Consider the following 23,349-nt stretch of genomic DNA (forward strand, 5'->3'; position numbering starts at 1 on the left):
CTGCAGGAAATGCAGGAACCTTCCTCAGTGGAATTGCGCAGAGGGATATGTGCGTATTTCGCACCAAGAGACATATCTCCGCCAAATATAATGATAGTGTTTTGACATCACAGGTTTTCTGGCTTGTACCATAGTGGCAATGACTTTTTGCAAAGCCCTTTGTGAGCTAGGATGTTCCCCTCAACTTCCATGCCATCAAACTAAGCCGCCGTAAGTCCGGGTAGACAAACGGTCCTTGTTGAAGAAGATCCCTTCTTAGTGGTAGAGGCCAAGGGTCCTCAGTGGCAAACGCAGGATTTAGCGAGGGGGTTTCCGTGGGTGGGTGTGTATGTATATGTGCAGGTATGTGTAATAAAATAAGAATTTACTTACCGATAATTCTATTTCTCGTAGTCCGTAGTGGATGCTGGGAACCCCGTAAGGACCATGGGGAATAGCGGCTCCGCAGGAGACTGGGCACAAAAGTAAAAGCTTTAGGACTACCTGGTGTGCACTGGCTCCTGCCCCTATGACCCTCCTCCAAGCCTCAGTTAGGATACTGTGCCCGGACGAGCGTACACAATAAGGAAGGATTTTGAATCCCGGGTAAGACTCATACCAGCCACACCAATCACACCGTATAACTTGTGATCTAAACCCAGTTAACAGCATGATAACAGAGGAGCCTCTAGAAATGATGGCTCACTACAGCAATAACCCGATTTTTGGTAACAATAACTATGTACCAGTATTGCAGACAATCCGCACTTTGGATGGATGCCCAGCATCCACTACGGACTACGAGAAATAGAATTATCGGTAAGTAAATTCTTATTTTCTCTGACGTCCTAGTGGATGCTGGGAACTCCGTAAGGACCATGGGGATTATACCAAAGCTCCCAAACGGGCGGGAGAGAGTGGATGACTCTGCAGCACCAAATGAGAGAACTCCATGTCCTCCTCAGCCAGGGTATCAAATTTGTATTTGCTCCTGACCAAGTAGCTGCTCGGCAAAGTTGTAAAGCCGAGACCCCTCGGGCAGCCGCCCAAGATGAGCCCACCTTCCTTGTGGAGTGGGCATTACATATTTTTGGCTGTGGCAGGCCTGCCACAGAATGTGCAAGCTGAATTGTACTACAAATCCAACGAGCAATAGTCTGCTTAGAAGCAGGAGCACCCAGCTTGTTGGGTGCATACAGGATAAACAGCGAGTCAGATTTTCTGACTCCAGCCGTCCTGGAAACATATATTTTCAGGACCCTGACTATGTCCAATAACTTGGAGTCCTCCAAGTCACTAGTAGCCGCAGGTACCACAATAGGTTGGTTCAGATGAAACACTGAAACCACCTTGGGGAGAAAATGAGGACGAGTCCTCAATTCCACCCTGTCTGAATGGAAGATCAGATAAGGGCTTTTCAAGGATAAAGCCGCCTATTCTGACACGCGCCTGGCCGAGGCCAGGGCCAACAGCATGACCACTTTCCATGTGAGATATTTTAACTCCACAGATTCAAGTGGTTCAAACCATTGTGACTTTAGGAACCCCAAAACTACATTGAGATCCCAATGGTGCCACAGGAGGCACAAAAAGGAGGCTGTATATGCAGTACCCCTTTTACAACCGTCTGAACTTCAGGAACTGAAGCTAGTTCTTTCTGGAAGAAAATTGACAGGGCGGAAATTTGAACCTTAATGGACCCCAATTTTAGGCCCATAGACACTCCTGTTTGCAGGAAATGCAGGAATCGACCTAGTTGAAATTCCTCCATCGGGCCTTACTGGCTTCGTAACACGCAACATATTTTTGCCAAATGCGGTGATAATGTTTTGCGATTTCATCCTTCCTGGCTTTGATCAGGGTAGGGATGACTTCATCCGGAATGCCCTTTTCCTTCAGGATCCGGCGTTCAACCGCCCTGCCGTCAACGCAGCCGCGGTAAGTCTTGGAACAGACAGGGTCCTTGCTGGAGCAGGTCCCTTCTTAGAGGTAGAGACCACGGTTCCTCCGTGAGCATCTCTTGAATTTCCGGGTACCAAGTCCATCTTGGCCAATCCGGAGCCACGAGTATAGTTCTTACTCCCCTCCGTCTTATAATTCTCAGTACTTTTGATAAGAGAGGAAGAGGAGGGAAACACATACACTGACTGGTACACCCACGGTGTTACCAGAGCGTCCACAGCTATTGCCTGAGGGTCCCTTGACCTGGCGCAATACCTGTCCAATTTTATGTTTAGGCGGGACGCCATCATGTCCACCTTTGGTTTTTTCCAACGGTTTACAATTATGTGGAAGACTTCTGCTGAGGAAGTCTGCTTCCCAGTTGTTCACTCCCGGAATGAACACTGCTGACAGTGTTATCACATGATTTTCCGCCCAGCGAAAAATCCTTGCAGCTTCTGCCATTGCCCTCCTGCTTCTTGTGCCGCCCTGTCTGTTTACGTGGGCGACTGCCGTGATGTTGTCCGACTGGATCAACACCGGCTGACCTTGAAGCAGAGGTCTTGCTAAGCTTAGAGCATTGTAAATGGCCCTTAGCTCCAGGATATTTATGTGAAGTGATGTCTCCAGGCTTGACCATAAGCCCTGGAAATTCCTTCCCTGTGTGACTGCTCCCCAGCCTCGCAGGCTGGCATCCGTGGTCACCAGGACCCAGTCCTGAATGCCGAATCTGCGGCCCTCTAGAAGATGAGCACTCTGCAACCACCACAGGAGAAACACCCTTGTCCTTGGTGATAGGGTTATCCGCTGATGCATCTGAAGATGCGACCCGGACCATTTGTCCAGCAGGTCCCACTGGAAAGTTCTTGCGTGGAATCTGCCGAATGGGATTGCTTCATAGGAAGCCACCATTTTTCCCAGAACCCTTGTGCATTGATGCACTGAGACTTGGCTCGGTTTTAGGAGGTTCCTGACTAGCTCGGATAACTCCCTGGCTTTCTCCTCCGGGAGAAGCACCTTTTTCTGGACTGTGTCCAGGGTCATCCCTAGGAACAGAAGACGAGTCGTCGGAATCAGCTGCGATTTTGGAATATTGAGAATCCAATCGTGCTGCCGCAACACTACCTGAGATAGTGCTACACCAACCTCCAACTGTTCCCTGGATCTTACCCTTATCAGGATATCGTCCAAGTAAGAGATAACTAAAACTCCTTTCCTTCGAAGGAGTATCATCATTTCGGCCATTACCTTGGTAAAGACCCGGGGTGCCGTGGACCATCCCTACGGTAGCGTCTGAAACTGATAGTGACAGTTCTGTACCACAAACCAGAGGTACCCTTGTTGAGAAGGGTAATTTTGGACATGAAGGTAAGCATCCTTGATGTCACGAGACATCATGTAGTCCCCTTCTTCCAGGTTCGCAATCACTGCTCTGAGTGACTCAATCTTAAATTTGAACCTCCGTATGTAAGTGTTCAAGATTTTAGATTTAGAATCGGTCTCACCGAGCCGTCCGACTTCGGTACCACAACAGTGTGGAATAATACCCCATTCCCTGTTGCAGGAGGGGTACCTTGATTATCACCTGCTGGGAATACAGCTTGTGAATGGCTTCCAAAACTGCCTCCCTGTCAGAGGGAGACGTCGGTAAAGCCGACTTTAGGAAACGGCGAGGGGGAGACGTCTCAAATTCCAATTTGTACCCCTGAGATATCACCTGAAGGATCCAGGGGTCTACTTGCGAGTGAGCCCACTGCGCGCTGAAATTCATTGAGACGGGCCCCCACCGTGCCTGAGCTTGTAAAGCCCTAGCGTCATACTGAGGGCTTGACAGAGGTGGGAGAGGGCTTCTGTTCCTGGGAACTGGCTGATCTCTGCAGCCTTTTTCCTCTCCCTCTGTCACAGGGCAGAAATGAGGAACACTTTGCCCGCTTGCCAGCGAAGAACTGCGCCTGATAATACGGCGTCTTCTTATTTTGAGAGGCGACCTGGGGTACAAACGTGGATTTCCCAGCTGTTGCCGTGGCCACCAGGTCTGAAAGACAGACCCCAAATGACTCCTCCCCTTTATAAGGCAATACTTCCAAATGCCGTTTGGAATCCGCATCACCTGACCACTGTCGTGTCCATAATCTACTGGCAGAAATGGACAACGCACTTATACTTGATGCCAGTCGGCAAATATTCCGCTGTGCATCATGCATATATATAAATGCATCTTTTAAATGCTCTATAGGCAATAATATACTGTCCTTATCTAGGATATCAATATTTTCAGTCAGGGAATCCGACCACGCCAACCCAGCACTGCACATCCAGGCTGAGGCGATTTCTGGTCGCAGTATAACACCAGTATGTGTGTAAATATATTTTAGGATACCCTCCTGCTTTCTATCAGCAGGATCCTTAAGGGCGGCCATCTCAGGAGAGGGTAGAGCCCTTGTTCTTACAAGCGTGTGAGCGCCTTATCCCACCTAGGGGGTGTTTCCCAACGCACCCTAACCTCTGGCGGGAAAGGATATACTGCCAATAACTTTTTAGAAATTATCAATTGTTATCGGGGGAAACCCACGCATCATCACACACCTCATTTAATTTCTCAGATTCAGGAAAACTACAGGTAGTTTTTCCTCACCGAACATAATACCCCTTTTTGGTGGTACTCGTATTATCAGAAATGTGTAAAACATTTTCCATTGCCTCAATCATGTAACGTGTGGCCCTACTGGAAATCACGTTTGTCTCTTCACCGTCGACACAGGAGTCAGTATCCGTGTCGGCGTCTGTATCTGCCATCTGAGGTAACGGGCGTTTTAGAGCCCCTGACGGCCTATGAGACATCTGGACAGGCACAAGCTGAGTAGCCGGCTGTCTCATGTCAACCACTGTCTTTTATACAGAGCTGACACTGTCACGTAATTTTCAACAGTACATCCACTCAGGTGTCGACCCCCTAGGGGGTGACATCACTATTACCGACAATCTGCTCCGTCTCCACATCATTTTTCTCCTCATACATGTCGACACAAACGTACCGACACACAGCACACACACAGGGAATGCTCTGATAGAGGACAGGACCCCACTAGCCCTTTGGGGAGACAGAGGGAGAGTATGCCAGCACACACCAGAGCGCTATATATATATAGGGATAACCTTATATAAGTGTTTTTCTCCTTATAGCTGCTGTATGTTTAATACTGCGCCAAATTAGTGCCCCCCTCTCTTTTTTTAACCCTTTCTGTAGTGTAGTGACTGCAGGGGAGAGCCAGGGAGCTTCCCTCCAACGGAGCTGTGAGGGAAAATGGCGCCAGTGTGCTGAGGAGATAGGCTCCGCCCCCTTCTCGGCGGCCTTATCTCCCGTTTTTCTGTGTATTCTGGCAGGGGTTAAATGCATCCATATAGCCCAGGAGCTATATGTGATGTATTTTTTTGCCATCTAAGGTGTTTTTATTGCGTCTCAGGGCGCCCCCCCCCAACGCCCTGCACCCTTAGTGACCGGAGTGTGAAGTGTGCTGAGAGCAATGGCGCACAGCTGCGGTGCTGTACGCTACCTTATTGAAGACAGGACGTCTTCTGCCGCCGATTTCCCGGACCTCTTCAGTCTTCTGGCTCTGTAAGGGGGCCAGCGGCGCGGCTCTTGGACCCATCCAGGCTGGGCCTGTGATCGTCCCTCTGGAGCTAATGTTCAGTAGCCAGGAAACCCAATCCACTCTGCAGGCAGGTGAGTTCGCTTCTTCTCCCCTTAGTCCCTCGATGCAGTGAGCCTGTTGCCAGCAGGACTAACTGAAAATAAAAAACCTAATTTAAACTTTTACTCTAAGCAGCTCAGGAGAGCTACCTAGTATGCACCCTTCTCGTTCGGGCACAAAAATCTAACTGAGGCTTGGAGGAGGGTCATAGGGGGAGGAGCCAGTGCACACCAGGTAGTCCTAAAGCTTTTACTTTTGTGCCCAGTCTCCTGCGGAGCCGCTATTCCCCATGGTCCTTACGGAGTTCCCAGCATCCACTAGGACGTCAGAGAAATATATATATATATAGAAAGATCAAATTGGAATCATGTGTAAAATTAAGATAACAGCTGAAAGGGCCGAAAACAGACTAAGTGGTGGCTGATCAGATATGTTTCTTGGACATATAAAATGTTTTAAGACATGTTACTAGTATCAACAAAGTTATTGTTGTAAAATACTGCTGCTTATGTAAATTATGAGTTTCTGTGAAAGAAGTATGAATTTTTTAAAAATAAAGGGTTTTTAGTGTTAAAAAACAATCTGAAGCAATTAACCTATTGAAGCTGAAAGCATGGGTTAAAAGGTGAACTTTGAGCATCCAATAACACAGCTCCTGACGAAGTCCCGTAGTGACGAAACGCGTTGGGCGTGGCTTGCATCTGCAGACGAAGTCGGTCTCCCGTCTGGAACAGAGCAGAGGACTTCTCCATGAAAAATACTCCGCCAGCAGAAGGTTCAGCCCGAGGCGGCAGTTATCGGAGAACTGGCTAAGTGCATCAATTTTAACTTTCATGTACGTGGATATTTACATAGTAAAGTGTTACCGTTTATTATTATTCACTGGTGCGCTCTCCTTATTTTTGATATTATTTAGAAATCCCCGACTCCTGGCAGGAGTGGATGAGCGGGCACCACATGAGCTAACAAACTCTGGACTAACTGCAGTGTGCGCGGATCTAAATTCTACATATATATATATATATATATATACACACACACACAAACATACATACATATGTATGTACGGAGGCAGGACGGCACTCATTGAGACTGGTAAACCATAGAAAATCAGCACAGGACGCTGAAGCAGTTTGTCAACGTTTCAGAGTTAGACTCCTTTAAAAGAGTCTAACTCTGAAACGTTGACATACAGCTACAGCGTCCTGTGCTGATTTTCTATGGTTTACCAGTCTCTATGAGTGCCGTCCTGTTTCCATACATATTATCTGATTCTGACGGGCTCTGGAGCATGTTGTGCGGTACTAGTAAGGAGTGCCATTCATAATTTGCAGATACATATATATATATATATATATATATATATATATGTATGTATATTTGTGTGGTCGTCTGGCACTCTGGATGATAAAAAGCAAAGGTGCCAGGGTGCCGTCCTGAAATTAATATAACCGGTAATTCTCCTTGGGTCCTGTGATAGGACCTCTATTGAAGAAAAATAGGCGGCACTCCAAGGACTTAAATAAAGTCAAACTGTATTAAAAAAAAAAATGTAATGGCGCAAAAAAACGTTTCAAGGCTCAACGGCCTTTCCATCAGGTTATGTATTATAGGTGAGGTGAAAAAAACAGAGGTATTTTGTTTATTGTTTCTGACCTCACCTATAATGCATAAACAGATGAAGAGGCCGTAGAGCCTTACATTTTTGTATTTTTTTAATACAGTTTGACTTTATTTAAGTCCCTGGAGTGCTGCCTATTTTTCTTCAATAGAGGTCCTATCACAGGACCCAAGGAGAATTACCGGTTTTATATATATATATATATATATATATATATATATATATATTCACAAACTCACACATGTAAACACACATGCATACACTCACACATGTAAACATACATACATACATACATACATACTATACATACACAATCACACACACAAACCCACATACATACATACATGCATTCAAACAGGTGCTGAGTGCAAAAACACACTTAAACAATGATGTAAAACTTCCATACAGAGGGGCGGCAGCGGCAGCGTGAGGACAGAGGGAGGTGCTGTGGCTGAACATGCGCAGCCAGCAGCTCCCCCGGAATCCGGGACATTCTCTAAGCAGAGAGCTGCATAGTTCTCTGCTCTTGCTACAGCTCCGTCCGCGATCGCGGTTGCGGCTTTTGCTTTTGTTGAGATGGAGACAGCTGTGTATCCATCTCAAAACATTTTTGGGGGTCATCAAGGGGGGTTTCCAGGTACTCAGAACCCCCCCCCCCCCCCTGTGTGCGCCACTGAGGGTCCTGTACAGACATGTCCAGAAGAGCCGTGTACCACGCTCTTCGGGGCCAATCCAGGGCAATCAAGATTGCTTCCACTCTTTGATGCCTGATCTGCTTGAGGAAACAGGTAGACCAGCTGGTAAGGCCAAAGCGAAGTCAGCGCATCCACTGCATTCGCCTGAGGGTCCCTGGTCCGTGAGCAATAGCAGCGAAGCTTCTTGTTGAGATGAGAGGCCATCAAGTCGATCTGTGTGCAACCCCACCTGTCGATGATCAGTTGGAACACCTGAGGGTATAGTCCCCATCCCCCGGGTGGAGGTTGTAGCGGCTTAGGAAGTCCACCTCTCAGTTGTCCACTCCCGGAATGAAGATTGTGGACAGCGCTCTTGCATGTTTTTCTGCCCAGAGGAGTATTCTTGACACTTCCCGCATGCAGGCCCTGCTTTTTGTCCCTCCTTGTCGATTGATGTACGCCACCGCCGTGGCATTGTCTGACTGCACCTGGATCGCCTGATCCCTTAGTAGAGAAGACGCCTGAAGCAGAGCATTGTGGATAGCCCGAAGTTCCAGAATGTTGATTGGAAGCAGGGCCTCCTGGGCAGACCACCTGCCCTGGAACTGCGCCCCTTGGGCGACAGCTCCCCATCCTCGTAGACTCGCTTCTGTCGTAAGGAGGATCCAGTCCTGAATCCCGAAGTTCCGGAATTCCAAGAGGTTGAAAAACTGTATCCACCAAAGGAGTGAAATCCTGGCCCGGGGTGACGGCCGAATCATCCGGTGCATCTGAAGATGGGAACCGGACCATTTGTTCCGGATGACCAATTGGAAGGGTCTGGCATGGAACCTTCCGTACTGTATCGCCTCGTAGGAGGCCATCATCTTTCCCAACAATTTATGCAAAGATGGACAGAGACTCGAGCAGGTCTGAGGACTATGCGTACCATTTCTTGGCGTGTTCTCGCCTTGTCCTCTGGGAGGAATACTTTCTGTGCTACAGTATCCAGTAGCATGCCCAGAAACAGGAGCCGCGGAGACGGTTCAAGGTGGGACTTCTGTAGATTTAGTGTCCACCCGTGATGAGACAGGAGTTGGATAGTGCGATCTATGTGGAGCAATAGAAGCTCCAATGATCTTGCTTTTATCAGGAGATCGTCCAGGTATGGGATCACATTGACCCCCTGGACCCTGAGTTGAAACATCCTTTCCACCATCACTTTCGTGAACACCCTTGGAGCTGTAGAAACACCTGAAATTGGTAAGGATCGTTCAGCAGGGCAAACCTCAGAAAGGCCTGATGTGGTGGCCAAACTGGTATATGTAGATAAGCATCCTTGATATCCAGGGATACTAGGAACTCCTGTGGTTCCAGGCCTGCGATCACTGCCCTCAGAGATTCCATCTTGAATTTGAAAACCTTCAGGTAAGGATTCAAGGACTTCAGATTCAGAATGGATCTCACAGACCCGTCTGGTTTCGGTACTACAAACAGACTGGAGTAGTAATCCTGTCCTTGTTGCAACAGTGGTACTGGGACAATGACCTGGGACTGAACCAACTTCTCTATGGCCAGTAGTAGAGTACCACACATACTTTCCAAAACTGGTAAGCCTGTTTTGAAAAATCGTTGGGGAGAAGAACCGTCAAACTCCAGCATGTAGCCCTGAGAAATAAGGTCCCTTACCCAAGCATCTTGGCAAGAACCGTCCCAGATGTGGCTGAAGTGACGTAACTGAGCTCCCACCACAAGATCCCCCTGGGGCGGGTATGCACCGTCATGCTGAAGTGTTTGCGGGAGCAGAACTGGTGTTCTGGTTCTGAGATCCAGCAACTGCTGGTTTTAAAGGTTTTCCCCTGGAGCCTCCAGCTGCGTTGGAGGCTCCTTTGGCTGTGGATCGAAATCTGGAGGACCGAGAGGACTGAGTAGATGGTCCCAGATAGGAACGTCTAGGAGGAGGGGCCCCCAAAGGGAGAAACGTGGAATTTCCAGGCCGTAGCCTTCGAAATCTAGGTCACCTCCAAAGAGCCACTCACATGTGAAGGGAAGAGATTCCACATTACGTTTTGAGTCAGCATCAGCGATCCACTGACGTACCCATATGGCTCTGCGCGCAGACACAGCCATAGCCGTAGTTCTAGCACTAACAGTGCAAATCTCTTTTAAGGTGTCGCAGAGGACTCTTGCCGTCTCCTGAATGTGAGTCAGTAAGGCAACAGTGTCGACTAAGGTCATATTACCCGAGAGACCTTCCTTTATTTGACTAGTCCAGGAATGGATTGCATGTGTCATCCAGCAACCTGCAATGACCGGCCTTTGTGCTACGCCTGCAGCAACGTAAATAGATTTTAGAGTGGTCTCTATTTTCCTATCTGCGGGGTCCTTCCCCGTAAGGGAGCCCGGAGTAGGAAGCACTGCCTTTTTAGAAAGGCGAGAGGCTGATACCCCTTTTCCACTAGCATAGCACGGGTCGCAGCCGTGTCGACCGACACGGCTGCGACCCCTTGCTACAGCCCCCTGCAGACAGCGCTCACCAACCCGGCAATTGCCGGGTTGGTAACGCGCTAGTGTCATGGCAGGGGCGGCGCAGGGAGATCACATGATCTCCCAGCGCCGCGATCCCTATGCACTGTGAACGGGAGCCGTGTCACCTCGACACGGCTCCTGTTCACAGTAGACAGCTAGCCGGGTTGAACACATCACTTGATCTGGGAATTTGCCGGGGGACCCGTTTCCACTAGGGAAAAACATGGGTAAATGCGCGCCCCCGCGTATTTACCCGTGTTTAAAAAACCTAGTGGAAAAGGGGTATAAGACATCTACAGCTGGGGATTCTTCCCAGAATTTTCTGCCTTCAGGGGCAAAGGGGAATGTATTCAGAAACATGATATTTTTTTATCTGGATTCTTCCAGGCTAGTTTAAATAAATCATCCAATTCCGTGGAATCGGGAATGTGACTTTTGGTTCCTTTTGAGGGAGTAAAAATGACTGCTGAGTAGTTGCATCCCCCAGGGGGAGCTTTAACACCTCCCTAATAGCCAATATGAGGGGTTCGATACCCTGGATCAGGGTGGGATACCCACTTATGGGGACCACATCATCCCTAGTATAGCATCATCAGTATCCGATAGGAGTGCAGGTAGAGCAGGTTACTGTGAAGCAGGCAGGGAGGGACGCTTAGCAGTCAGGCTAGCCACTGCTTGTTGCAGTTCTTGTGTCTTGTTTGCAGTTGCAGTGAGCTGAGATGACATATCAGACATCATAGTTTTTATAGCCCTCAACCAGGGGGGCTCTGCATTCTCCCCCACATTAGTATCAGCATGAGATGACTGACTACACTGCTCACATGATACTGAGCTGGATGTGCTAGGAGAGAACCTGGCATTACACACACTGCAAGACTTCTGTTTTACCATAGTGTAGTAGAAAACAGTACAATGGCCCTCATTCCGAGTTGATCGCTCGCAAGGCGATTATAGCAGAGTTACACACGCTAAGCCGCCGCCTACTGGGAGTGAATCTAAACTTCTTAAATGTGCGACCGATGTATTCGCAATATTGCGATCAAAACCGAGTTAGCAGTTTCTGAGTAACTCCAGACTTACTCTGCCTGTGCGATCAATTCTGTGCTTTTCGGTCCCGGCTGACGTCATAAACACACCCAGCGTTCGCCCAAGCACTCCCACCGTTTCTCCGGACACGCCTGCGTTTTTTCCGGAAACGGTAGCGTTTTCAGCCACACGCCCCTAAAACGCCGTACATCCGCCCAGTAACACCCATTTCCTGTCAATCACAATGCGTTCTCCGGTGCGACGAAAAAGCCGTGAGTAAAAATACTTTCTTCTTAGTAAAGTTACTTGGCGCATGCGCTGTGCGAACATTACGCATGCGCACTAAGAGAATTCTCACTGCGATGCGATGAAAAATACCGAGCGAACAACTCGGAATGAGGGCCAATATACACACACAATACAGCCTGATATGATATATGACAAGCCTGCCCTATTGCATGTGAGAGGAGACAGAGAAGAGAGGACGCCAGCGCACCCAATGGTGACCGGCCCCAGTGAGGCTGTCAGCGGTTGTTACATCTGTGTAACCACAGTGAGATTCTTTATAAAACCCCACAGGGGATTATTGTGCACAATGATAGCGGCTCTTCCCCCCTATACCCGGTACCAGTGTATACTGGGGCAATTCTGGAGGAGCTGTGGAGGCTGCTGCAACTCATGCAGAGGAAGGCGCCAATATGCTGCTGAGACAGCTCTAATGTAGCTCCGCCCCCCGCTATGGCGCTGGAGCTACTGTTTAATATTTATACTGGCCATGTCTCACATAAATTAAATGCTTGGTTCACCTGTGTTTAGCCAGTCTCACGCAGGGGCTATAGCGGGTCCTCCCCAGGAAGGACCCGTACGCCGCGCTTCAGCCGCACATTTGACCGGGGGACCCTGGTTGGTACTCACCACCGACGATCATCTTCAGGCAGTGTTAGGGTGTGTACACACGGTGAGATTCGGGCTATGCCCGATCCTCACTAAGCCAGTATCGCACATAATGAGTGCGCTTGCGATACTTGCTATGTGCGATTTTGGCTAAGTCCCGATTTTGACTATCTCTTCTATAGAGATAGTCAAAATTGACTTTCCTGCACGGTCTATTTTTTCTTTCAATGCAGACCGCGTGGGAACGCGCATCGGCATTGAATCGGGATCGCAAGGTGACTGTCACCTTGCGATCTGCACTAACCTTTCTTCCGATACTGACTATATCGTCAGGATCGGAAGAAAAAATCTCACCGTGTGTACACACCCTTTGGGGTGTGCGGCATGCTGTGGCAGCCAAGGCTTCATGCCCCGCAGAACAAACAGACGGTGGTCCTGCAGCGGAGAAGAGGCTCTGCACCTCAGGAGGCCGGTGACCCCCCCCCCCCTAACTCCCACGGAGCAGGTATACTGTTACCCAAACTGCATACCGAAATAATAAATAAAACTGATGGAAACTCTGGAGCTGCAGAGTGAGAATCCTCTCCTGAGGGCAATTTATCTAAACTGAGCTGTAGGAGGGGCATAGAGGGGAGGAGCCAGCAAAACCAGTGGAAGAATTTTTAAAGTGCACTTGCTCCTTTGGTTCCGTCTATACCCCATTGTACTAATTCTGTCTCCAATATCCCTTATGGATGCTAGAGAAAAGTAATTGCAGCAGAGGGTGGTCCACAGTGTCCAATGCAGCAGAGAGGTGAAGGAGAATAAGCAGAGAGTAGTGACCATTGGATCTGGCAGCATGGAGGTCTTTGCAGACTTTAGCGAGGGCAGTATCAGTGGAGTGGAGAGGACGGAAGCCAGGCTGGAATGGGACAAGCAGTGAGTGTGAGGAAAGACAGGAGTTAGGAGGAGAGTGATGGTCGGTAGTTGGAGAGAGTGGTTGGTTGGATGAAGGGAGGGGTTTATAAGAATAGGGGAGACAAGAGCATGATGGAAGGCCGAGGGGACAGTGTCTGATGAGAGGGAGAGAATGAGATGGGCAAGATGGGAACAGGCAGAAGAAGAGAGGTAGCGGAGGAGGTGATAGGGTCAAATAGGGAGGTGGAGAGGGTGAGGAACGGCTGAGGGCCATGACTTCCACACTAGATACAAAGAAGAGAGATGTCAGAGTTGGTAGGAGGTAAGGAGAGGAGGGGGGGGGTCAGGAAATGGAGGAGGGCGTTGCTCAGGGTCTGGTGGGATGTGATATCTTGCCATAGGGAGTGAATTCTGGATGGGAAGTAGGTGGCAAAGTCAAGAGCAGAGAGTGAGCTGTAGCGGATCTTGCCACGGGCAAGCAGGACTTTTGCACCAGGGCAAGGACTTTTGCACCAGGGCAAGATCCGCTGCTGCTGTGCCCCCCGCTGGCCGCTGTGAAGGGAAACTAGTTTCCCTTCGTAGAGAGGTCCTTTACTGTAAAGTGCGCAATTACGTCATCGCGCAACGCACATTAAAGGACCTCTCCACGAACGGCTTCACAGCGGCCAACGGCAGCAGGGGGCACATTTCAGAGCGCTACAGTAGTCTGTACAGGGGGCGTAAATGACCACGTCCCCTGTACGAAGCCACGCCCCCATTGCCACCTGGGGCGCGCAAAGCCCCAGAACCGGCCCTGAGAGTGAGGGGGCGGGGGTGTGTAGAGGAGCGAGTTGACAGTGGAATAGGGGCACCGGGGTTTGATGACTGGGAGGAGATGAGGTTCTTGACCGAAAGTGTACGGTAGGAATGCATGTGAAGTACCAGGGTTGCGGTGTCACATCAGGTGAGGGGGATAGAAGGGGACAGGCAGGGGACAGCAGGTGGGGGGATAGAAGGGGACAGGCAGGGGACAGCAGGTGGGGGGATAGAAGAGGACAGGCAGGGGACAGCAGGTGGGGGGATAGAAGGGGACAGGCAGGGGGCGGCAGGTGAGGGGGATAGAAGAGGACAGGCAGGGGGCGGCAGGTGAGGGGGATAGAAGGGGACAGGAAGGGGGTGACAGGTGAGGGGGATAGAAGGGGACAGGCAGGGGACAGCAGGTGGGGGGATAGAAGGGGACAGGCAGGGGACGGCAGGTGAGGGGGATAGAAGGGGACAGGAAGGGGGTGACAGGTGAGGGGGATAGAAGGGGACAGGCAGGGGACGGCAGGTGAGGGGGATAGAAGGGGACAGGAAGGGGGTGACAGGTGAGGGGGATAGAAGGGGACAGGCAGGGGACAGCAGGTGGGGGATAGAAGGGGACAGGCAGGGGACGGCAGGTGAGGAGGATAGAAGGGGACAGGAAGGGGGTGGCAGGTGAGGGGGATAGAAGGGGACAGGCAGGGGACGGCAGGTGAGGGGGATAGAAGGGGACAGGAAGGGGGTGACAGGTGAGGGGGATAGAAGGGGACAGGCAGGGGGCAGCAGGTGGGGGGATAGAAGAGGACAGGCAGGGGACAGCAGGTGGGGGGATAGAAGGGGACAGGCAGGGGGCGGCAGGTGAGGGGGATAGAAGAGGACAGGCAGGGGGCGGCAGGTGAGGGGGATAGAAGGGGACAGGAAGGGGGTGACAGGTGAGGGGGATAGAAGGGGACAGGCAGGGGACAGCAGGTGGGGGGATAGAAGGGGACAGGCAGGGGACGGCAGGTGAGGGGGATAGAAGGGGACAGGAAGGGGGTGACAGGTGAGGGGGATAGAAGGGGACAGGCAGGGGACGGCAGGTGAGGGGGATAGAAGGGGACAGGAAGGGGGTGACAGGTGAGGGGGATAGAAGGGGACAGGCAGGGGACAGCAGGTGGGGGGATAGAAGGGGACAGGCAGGGGACGGCAGGTGAGGAGGATAGAAGGGGACAGGAAGGGGGTGGCAGGTGAGGGGGATAGAAGGGGACAGGCAGGGGATGGCAGGTGAGGGGGATAGAAGGGGACAGGAAGGGGGTGACAGGTGAGGGGGATAGAAGGGGACAGGCAGGGGATGGCAGGTGAGGGGGATAGAAGGGGACAGGAAGGGGGTGACAGGTGAGGGGGATAGAAGGGGACAGGAAGGGGGTGACAGGTGAGGGGGATAGAAGGGGACAGGCAGGGGACAGCAGGTGGGGGGATAGAAGGGGACAGGAAGGGGGTGGCAGGTGAGGGGGATAGAAGGGGACAGGAAGGGGGTGACAGGTGAGGGGGATAGAAGAGGACAGGCAGGGGACGGCAGGTGAGGGGGATAGAAGGGGATAGGCAGGGGGTGGCAGGGGGGGTGTGGGAGGCAGGCAAGGGGGTATGGGAGGCTGGCAGGGGAAGCAGGGGAGGGGGGTTATGGGAGAAAGGCAGGGGGCAGGAGGGGAGGGGGGTCTGGGAGGTAGGGGCTGCAGGGGAGGGGGAGTATGGGAGGCAGGCAGGAGGGGAGAGGGGTATGGGAGGAGGGCAGGGGGGGTATGGAAGGCAGGGGCAGCAGGGGACGGGGATATGGGAGGCTGGCAGGGGCAGCAGGGATGGGGGGTTATGGGAGGCAGGCAGGAGGGGGTTATGGGAGGCAGGCAGGGGAGGGGGGTATGAGAGGCAGTTAGGGCGCAACTGGGAAGGGACAGGAGACAAGGGGCAACCGTATTCACCCCCTATATGTGTATACCGCCCCCTATGTGTGTATACCACCCCCCTATGTGTGTGTATACCGCCCCCCTATGTGTAACACGCATTAACATAACAACATAGCAGTGCTGTGTGTGTGTATGACACGGGTAATATACTCTCCATGCACCACACACTGCAGCACATACACCCTGCCCGGCAGGAGAAGGGGCGGCGGCCATTACCTGGAGGAGACCGGGGGCGGAGCTCTGTGTACAGGAAGGGGCGGGGCACTGTTTCCGGGTCACCGTATAGGCATGGGATCAGCCACCAGCCCCGCCCACTGTCTCATAGGCTGTAGCAACCCGTCACTCAGCCAGCCCCGCCCCTGTCTCTAGCTATTGGTCGCAGGGTCCAGTCACTCAGTCACCTTTCTCCCGCCCATAGGTCGCAGCCCCGCCCCCTCTCCCTCCCAAACACGTCACGATGAGTGACGGGACAGTCCGACCAATGACGAGTACAGTGGGCGGGGCTAGATGATGGACTCCTTGGTGTATGAAATAAGGAGTGGGCGGGGCTAGAAGATGAGTGACGGGTTACTACGGCCTATGAGCGGGAGAGCTACTGGTTGCTTAGTGACTGCGGCTGTGCCTACCCATAATCCCATGCGCTCCCTCCAGTATATACAGGTCAGTAGCATAGTTTTTCCCCCAAGTTGCTTTATTTATATCTATCTATCTATATCTATATATACATTTATATTATTTCTCTTTGGTGGTTGCTTGTGTTTGGGCTTTTTTTATATATTTTATTTTATGAATGTTGTTACTGGCACCGCCCATCAGAGGTGTCTTTCATACAGTCTTTCCTCACACAGACACAGGGAGACGCTGCTGATGAATAGATGGGGGGGTTACATTGTGTCACATGGCTGTCACGTGACCTGATGATAGTGACCGGCGCCTCTCTGCACGCTATGGACATTATTCAGAGTTTTATCAGAACAGTGTGGTGCTGCCCCGCCATGCCATCGCAATACACATAGTGACTGACCCCGGCCTATGCATAAGCACCGCCGCCATGTTTCCAATCGCAGGAAATGCCATGACACGTCTTACTGTGACACTCCCCGCCAATGTCACAACACTGCCCACTGACACCCGTCGCCTGTCCATTATGATAGGAATGCATCCTTCCAGCACGCCATCGCATCATCATAGCCTGCGCAGATTGCTGGGAATCAGTCTGTGTCAGGGTCTGAATAAGGCCCATAATGTCTACAGGGAGAGATCAGTGTGTAAGCAGGGATCTGCCGTGTGTTCCCCCACAGCGATAGCGATGCACCACCTGCATGCAGACTCAATCTAGTGGGCCGCTGTGTGAAGTGAGCGGACCCCGTCGTCATCCCCCCTGGCATCGCACTGTGCTGAGCGGGGGGAGAAATGTGTGCTGAGCGGTCTATGTTAAGATCGCCCCCGTCGGTATCCCCCTTACCACCGACTGGAGGGGATGTAGTTACCCAGCTGTCGTGATCCCAGCATTAAGGATCCTGAAGCCGAAATCCTGACAGACGGGAATGCCGTCAGCGCTCGCCGCGGGTTTTCCCACTCGTGTGTCTACAACACCCATAGAGTGACAATAAAACCTGTGGTGAGTGCAGTGAGCCACCGTGCCGTGGTGACCGCACTCTTTGCGCTTGCCCCGCTGCCAGTATTCTTGCGGCCAGGATGCCGCTGTTGGTATATTGACCCCTGGCACCCCGTCTGCCGGGATATCATTACCATCCCGACTGGAGAACCAGATACCAGAAGAAAAAGTTCAAGAAACTGAAACTATCCACCTGACTTCAAGATCCAGAACTTATCTTCAGTCCATCCAGCAGCCAGACATAGCACCAATAATTACACTATATATATTCTAACTAGGAAACCAAAAACTTAAGTTGGGCTTTTTTGGAAGCTTTTTAGTAACGGTTTGAGCTTGTTTTGGGCTTATTTTTTAGTGATCAGTTACTTGTTTTTCATTTAATAATACTGGTCAGTAGTTATTGCATATATACTTACACTGGTATGTATATATATATATATATATATACACACACACACACACACACACACACACACACACACACACACACACACACACACGGTACTGTGACGTCACTGTGCATAGTGCAGACCCCAATACCCCAACTCACTGTATACACTGTGTCCTGCCCTGCGTGTATATATAACTGTGTCCTGCCCCGCGTGTATATATAACTGTGTCCTGCCCCGCGTGTATATATAACTGTGTCCTGCCCCGCGTGTATATATAACTGTGTCCTGCCCCGCGAGTGTATATAACTGTGTCCTGCCCCGCGTGTGTATATAACTGTGTCCTGCCCCGCGTGTGTATATAACTGTGTCCTGCCCCGCGTGTGTATATAACTGTGTCCTGCCCCCGCGAGTGTATATAACTGTGTCCTGCCCCGCGTGTGTATATAACTGTGTCCTGTCCCGCGTGTGTATAACTGTGTCTTGCCCCTAACTGTGTCCTGCCCCGCGTGTGTATAACTGTGTCCTGCCCCGCGTGTGTGTATAACTGTGTCCTGCCCCCGCGTGTGTATATAACTGTGTCCTGCCCCCGCGTGTGTATATAACTGTGTCCTGCCCCCGCGTATGTATATAACTGTGTCCTGCCCCGCGTGTGTATATAACTGTGTCCTGCCCCGCGTGTGTATAACTGTGTCTTGCCCCTAACTGTGTCCTGCCCCGCGTGTGTATAACTGTGTCCTGCCCCGCGTGTGTGTATAACTGTGTCCTGCCCCCGCGAGTGTATATAACTGTGTCCTGCCCCGCGTGTGTATATAACTGTGTCCTGCCCCGCGTGTGTATAACTGTGTCTTGCCCCTAACTGCGTCCTGCCCCCGCGAGTGTATATAACTGTGTCCTGCCCCGCGTGTGTATATAACTGTGTCCTGCCCCCGCGTGTGTATATAACTGTGTCCTGCCCCCGCGAGTGTATATAACTGTGTCCTGCCCCCGCGTGTGTGTATAACTGTGTCCTGCCCCCGCGTGTGTATATAACTGTGTCCTGCCCCCGCGTGTGTATATAACTGTGTCCTGCCCGTAGGACCGTAGATGGTGCCGGCCTATCTGTATATGAATAGCAGTGTCACTACGGGTTCCACAGACACCGTAGAGGGTGCAGATCTATCTGCATATGAATAGCAGTCTCACTACGGGTTCCGCAGATACCGTAGATGGTGCCGGCCTATCTGTATATGAATAGCAGTCTCACTACAGGTTCCGCAGATACCGTAGATGGTGCCGGCCTATCTGTATATGAATAGCAGTCTCACTACGGGTTCCTCAGATACCGTAGATGGTGCCGGCCTATCTGTATATGAATAGAAGTCTCACTACGGGTTCCGCAGGTACCGTAGATGGTGCCGGCCTATCTGTATATGAATAGCAGTCTCACTACGTGTTCCGCAGATACCGTAGATGGTGCCGGCCTATCTGTATATGAATAGAAGTCTCACTACTGGTTCCGCAGGTACCGTAGATGGTGCCGGCCTATCTGTATATGAATAGCAGTCTCACTACGTGTTCCGCAGATACCGTAGATGGTGCCGGCCTATCTGTATATGAATAGCAGTCTCACTACGCGTTACGCAGATACCGTAGATGGTGCAGGCCTATCTGTATATGAATAGCAGTCTCAGTACGGGTTCCGCAGATACCGTAGATGGTGCAGGCCTATCTGTATATGAATAGCAGTCTCACTACGGGATCCGCAGATACCGTAGATGGTGCCGGCCTATCTGTATATGAATAGCAGTCTCACTACGTGTTCCACAGATACCGTAGATGGTGCAGGCCTATCTGTATATGAATAGCAGTCTCACTACGGGTTCCACAGATACGGTAGATGGTGCAGGCCTATCTGTATATGAATAGCAGTGTCACTATGGGTTCCGCAGATACCGTAGATGGTGCCGGCCTATCTGTATATGAATAGCAGTCTCACTACGGGTTCCGCAGATACCGTAGATGGTGCCGACCTATCTGTATATGAATAGCAGTATCACTACGGGTTCCACAGATACCGTAGATGGTGCCGGCCTATCTGTATATGAATAGCAGTCTCACTACAGGTTCCGCAGATACCGTAGATGGTGCCGGCCTATCTGTATATGAATAGCAGTCTCACTATGGGTTCCGCAGATACCGTAGATGGTGCCGGCCTATCTGTACATGAATAGCAGTCTCACTACGGGTTCCGCAGGTACCGTAGATGGTGCCGGCCTATCTGTATATGAATAGCAGTCTCACTACGGGTTCCTCAGATACCGTAGATGGTGACGGCCTATCTGTATATGAATAGCAGTCTCACTACGGGTTCCTCAGATACCGTAGATGGTGCAGGCCTATCTGTATATGAATAGCAGTCTCACTACGGGTTCCGCAGATACCGTAGATGGTGCCGGCCTATCTGTATATGAATAGCAGTCTTACTACGGGTTCCGCAGATACCGTAGATGGTGTCGGCCTATCTGTATATGAATAGCAGTCTCACTACGTGTTCCGCAGATACCGTAGATGGTGTCGGCCTATCTGTATATGAATAGCAGTGTCACTATGGGTTCCGCAGATAATGTAGATGGTGCCGGCCTATCTGTATATGAATAGCAGTCTCACTACGTGTTCCACAGATACCGTAGATGGTGCAGGCCTATCTGTATATGAATAGCAGTCTCACTACGTGTTCCACAGATACCGTAGATGGTGCCGGCCTATCTGTATATGAATAGCAGTCTCACTACGGGTTCCGCAGATACCGTAGATGGTGCAGGCCTATCTGTATATGAATAGCAGTCTCACTACGGGTTCCGCAGATACCGTAGATGGTGCAGGTCTATCTGTATATGAATAGCAGTCTCACTACGTGTTCCGCAGATACCGTAGTTGGTGCCGGCCTATCTGTACGTGAATAGCAGTCTCACTACGTATTCCGCAGATACCGTAGATGGTGCAGGTCTGTCTGTATATGAATAGCAGTCTCACTACGGGTTCCGCAGATACCGTAGATGGTGCCGGCCTATCTGTATATGAATAGCAGTCTCACTACAGGTTCCGCAGATACTGTAGATGGTGCAGGCCTATCTGTATATGAATAGTAGTCTCACTACGGGTTCCGCAGATACCGTAGATGGTGCCGGCCTATCTGTATATGAATAGCAGTCTCACTACGGGTTCCGCAGATACCGTAGATGGTGCAGGCCTATCTGTATATGAATAGCAGTCTCACTACGGGATCCGCAGATACCGTAGATGGTGCAGGCCTATCTGTATATGAATAGCAGTCTCACTACGGGTTCCGCAGATAGCGTAGATGGTGCCGGCCTATCTGTATATGAATAGCAGTCTCACTACGGGTTCCGCAGCAGCGGTACTAAGGGGTGTGTGCACAGCGTTCGTCCCTATATTACACCTAGGGCTGCTCCAAATCCCATTAACCTTCCTTGGGCATGTACTGAGTGCTGGGGTGGAGCTTCACTTATGTCTCGTATGCGAATTGGATGTCCAGCCGTTACTCCCCCCATATCTTCTGCCTCCTCCTTACTGAGCACGCTGGCCGCCTCCTGTATCACATCCCCCGTTTCGTAGGCTACGACTCTGTCCTCTTGTACTGCGTAGGACCACCCACCTGATGGGCACATCTTTCACTGTCCGCCACCGCTGCTTATGTATAAAGGGACACCCAGTGACCCTAGAGGAGCCGTCACTTGCCGTCTCTAACTAGCGGTACGCCCGGTCGGTGCAGCGCGACCGAATCTCCGGTCTCCGCGGTCAGGTCACTCCCCGTTTCTTCTGCCGAACTGCCTCTGCTTGTATCCAGGCCGCCGTCACACCACCAGTTCAGGCCAGGCTCAGGGACTCAGGACTTCATCCGCTGCCACCCGTCCACTCTCCGCCCTCTGCACCACACCGCCTCTAAACTCCATTTACCGGTCAGTTCTTTTTCCAGTTAACGGTCTCTCTCCTTGGACACTGTATCCTCATCCCCCAGCACGCAAACACCACTTTGTCCTGGCGCGTGGGATTCTAGTAGAATTTTCTCCAGTCCCGTCATGCCCATCTACTCCCATTGTTCTGCTGATCCCATTGTACAGGGTGCATTGAAATAGGATCACCCTCAAGGGCATATAACTACCATATAAATTTCATTTCTCTATCGTCCTAGTGGATGCTGGGGTTCCTGAAAGGACCATGGGGAATAGCGGCTCCGCAGGAGACAGGGCACAAAAAGTAAAGCTTTACGATCAGGTGGTGTGTACTGGCTCCTCCCCCTATGACCCTCCTCCAAGCCTCAGTTAGATTTTTGTGCCCGGCCGAGAAGGGTGCAATCTAGGTGGCTCTCCTAAAGAGCTGCTTAGAAAAGTTTAGCTTAGGTTTTTTAATTTTACAGTGAGTCCTGCTGGCAACAGGATCTCTGCAACGAGGGACTTAGGGGAGAAGAAGTGAACTCACCTGCGTGTAGGATGGATTGGCTTCTTGGCTACTGGACATTAGCTCCAGAGGGACGATCACAGGTACAGCCTGGATGGTCACCGGAGCCTCGCCGCCGGCCCCCTTGCAGATGCTGAACCGAGAAGAGGTCCAGAATCGGCGGCAGAAGACTCCTCAGTCTTCTTAAGGTAGCGCACAGCACTGCAGCTGTGCGCCATTTTCCTCTCCGCACACTTCACACGGCAGTCACTGAGGGTGCAGGGCGCTGGGAGGGGGGCGCCCTGGGAGGCAAATGAAAACCTTTTTTGGCTAAAAATACCTCACATATAGCCTCCGGGGGCTATATGGAGATATTTAACCCCTGCCAGAATCCACTAAAGAGCGGGAGACGAGCCCGCCGAAAAAGGGGCGGGGCCTATCTCCTCAGCACACAGCGCCATTTTCCTCACACAGCTCCGCTGGTCAGGAAGGCTCCCAGGCTCTCCCCTGCACTGCACTACAGAACAGGGTAAAACAAGAGAGGGGGGGCAAAATTGTGGCAAAACTATATTATTAAAGCAGCTATACAGGGAGCACTTATTATAAGGCCATCCCTGTCATATATAGCGCTTTTGGTGTGTGCTGGCAAACTCTCCCTCTGTCTCCCCAAAGGGCTAGTGGGGTCCTGTCTTCGTTAAGAGCATTCCCTGTGTGTCTGCTGTGTGTCGGTACGTGTGTGTCGACATGTATGAGGACGATATTGGTGTGGAGGCGGAGCAATTGCCAAATATGGGGATGTCACCTCCTAGGGGGTCGACACCAGAATGGATGCCTTTATTTATGGAATTACGGGATAGTGTCAACACGCTAAAGCAGTCGTTTGACGACATGAGACGGCCGGACAATCAATTAGTGCCTGTCCAGGCGCCTCAAACACCGTCAGGGGCTGT

At 51.2% G+C, this 23,349-nt stretch overlaps 1 protein-coding gene across 2 annotated transcripts in view; it reads left to right on the forward strand.

Annotated features, from left to right (window-relative positions):
* The first annotated feature begins 16,267 nt into the window (after positions 1-16,267).
* The window catches only part of LOC134983501 (zinc finger protein 271-like), a 56,683-nt gene continuing 49,601 nt past the window's right edge, over positions 16,268-23,349 (forward strand). For both annotated transcript variants that reach the window (XM_063949165.1, XM_063949166.1), the window contains exon 1: positions 16,268-16,612. In XM_063949165.1, the coding sequence (XP_063805235.1) occupies positions 16,508-16,612 (105 nt within the window). In that variant the 5' untranslated portion in view covers positions 16,268-16,507. The remainder of the gene's footprint in view (positions 16,613-23,349) is intronic.

This window comes from Pseudophryne corroboree (genome assembly GCF_028390025.1).
Source record: "Pseudophryne corroboree isolate aPseCor3 chromosome 3 unlocalized genomic scaffold, aPseCor3.hap2 SUPER_3_unloc_16, whole genome shotgun sequence".
Lineage (NCBI taxonomy): Eukaryota > Metazoa > Chordata > Amphibia > Anura > Myobatrachidae > Pseudophryne > Pseudophryne corroboree.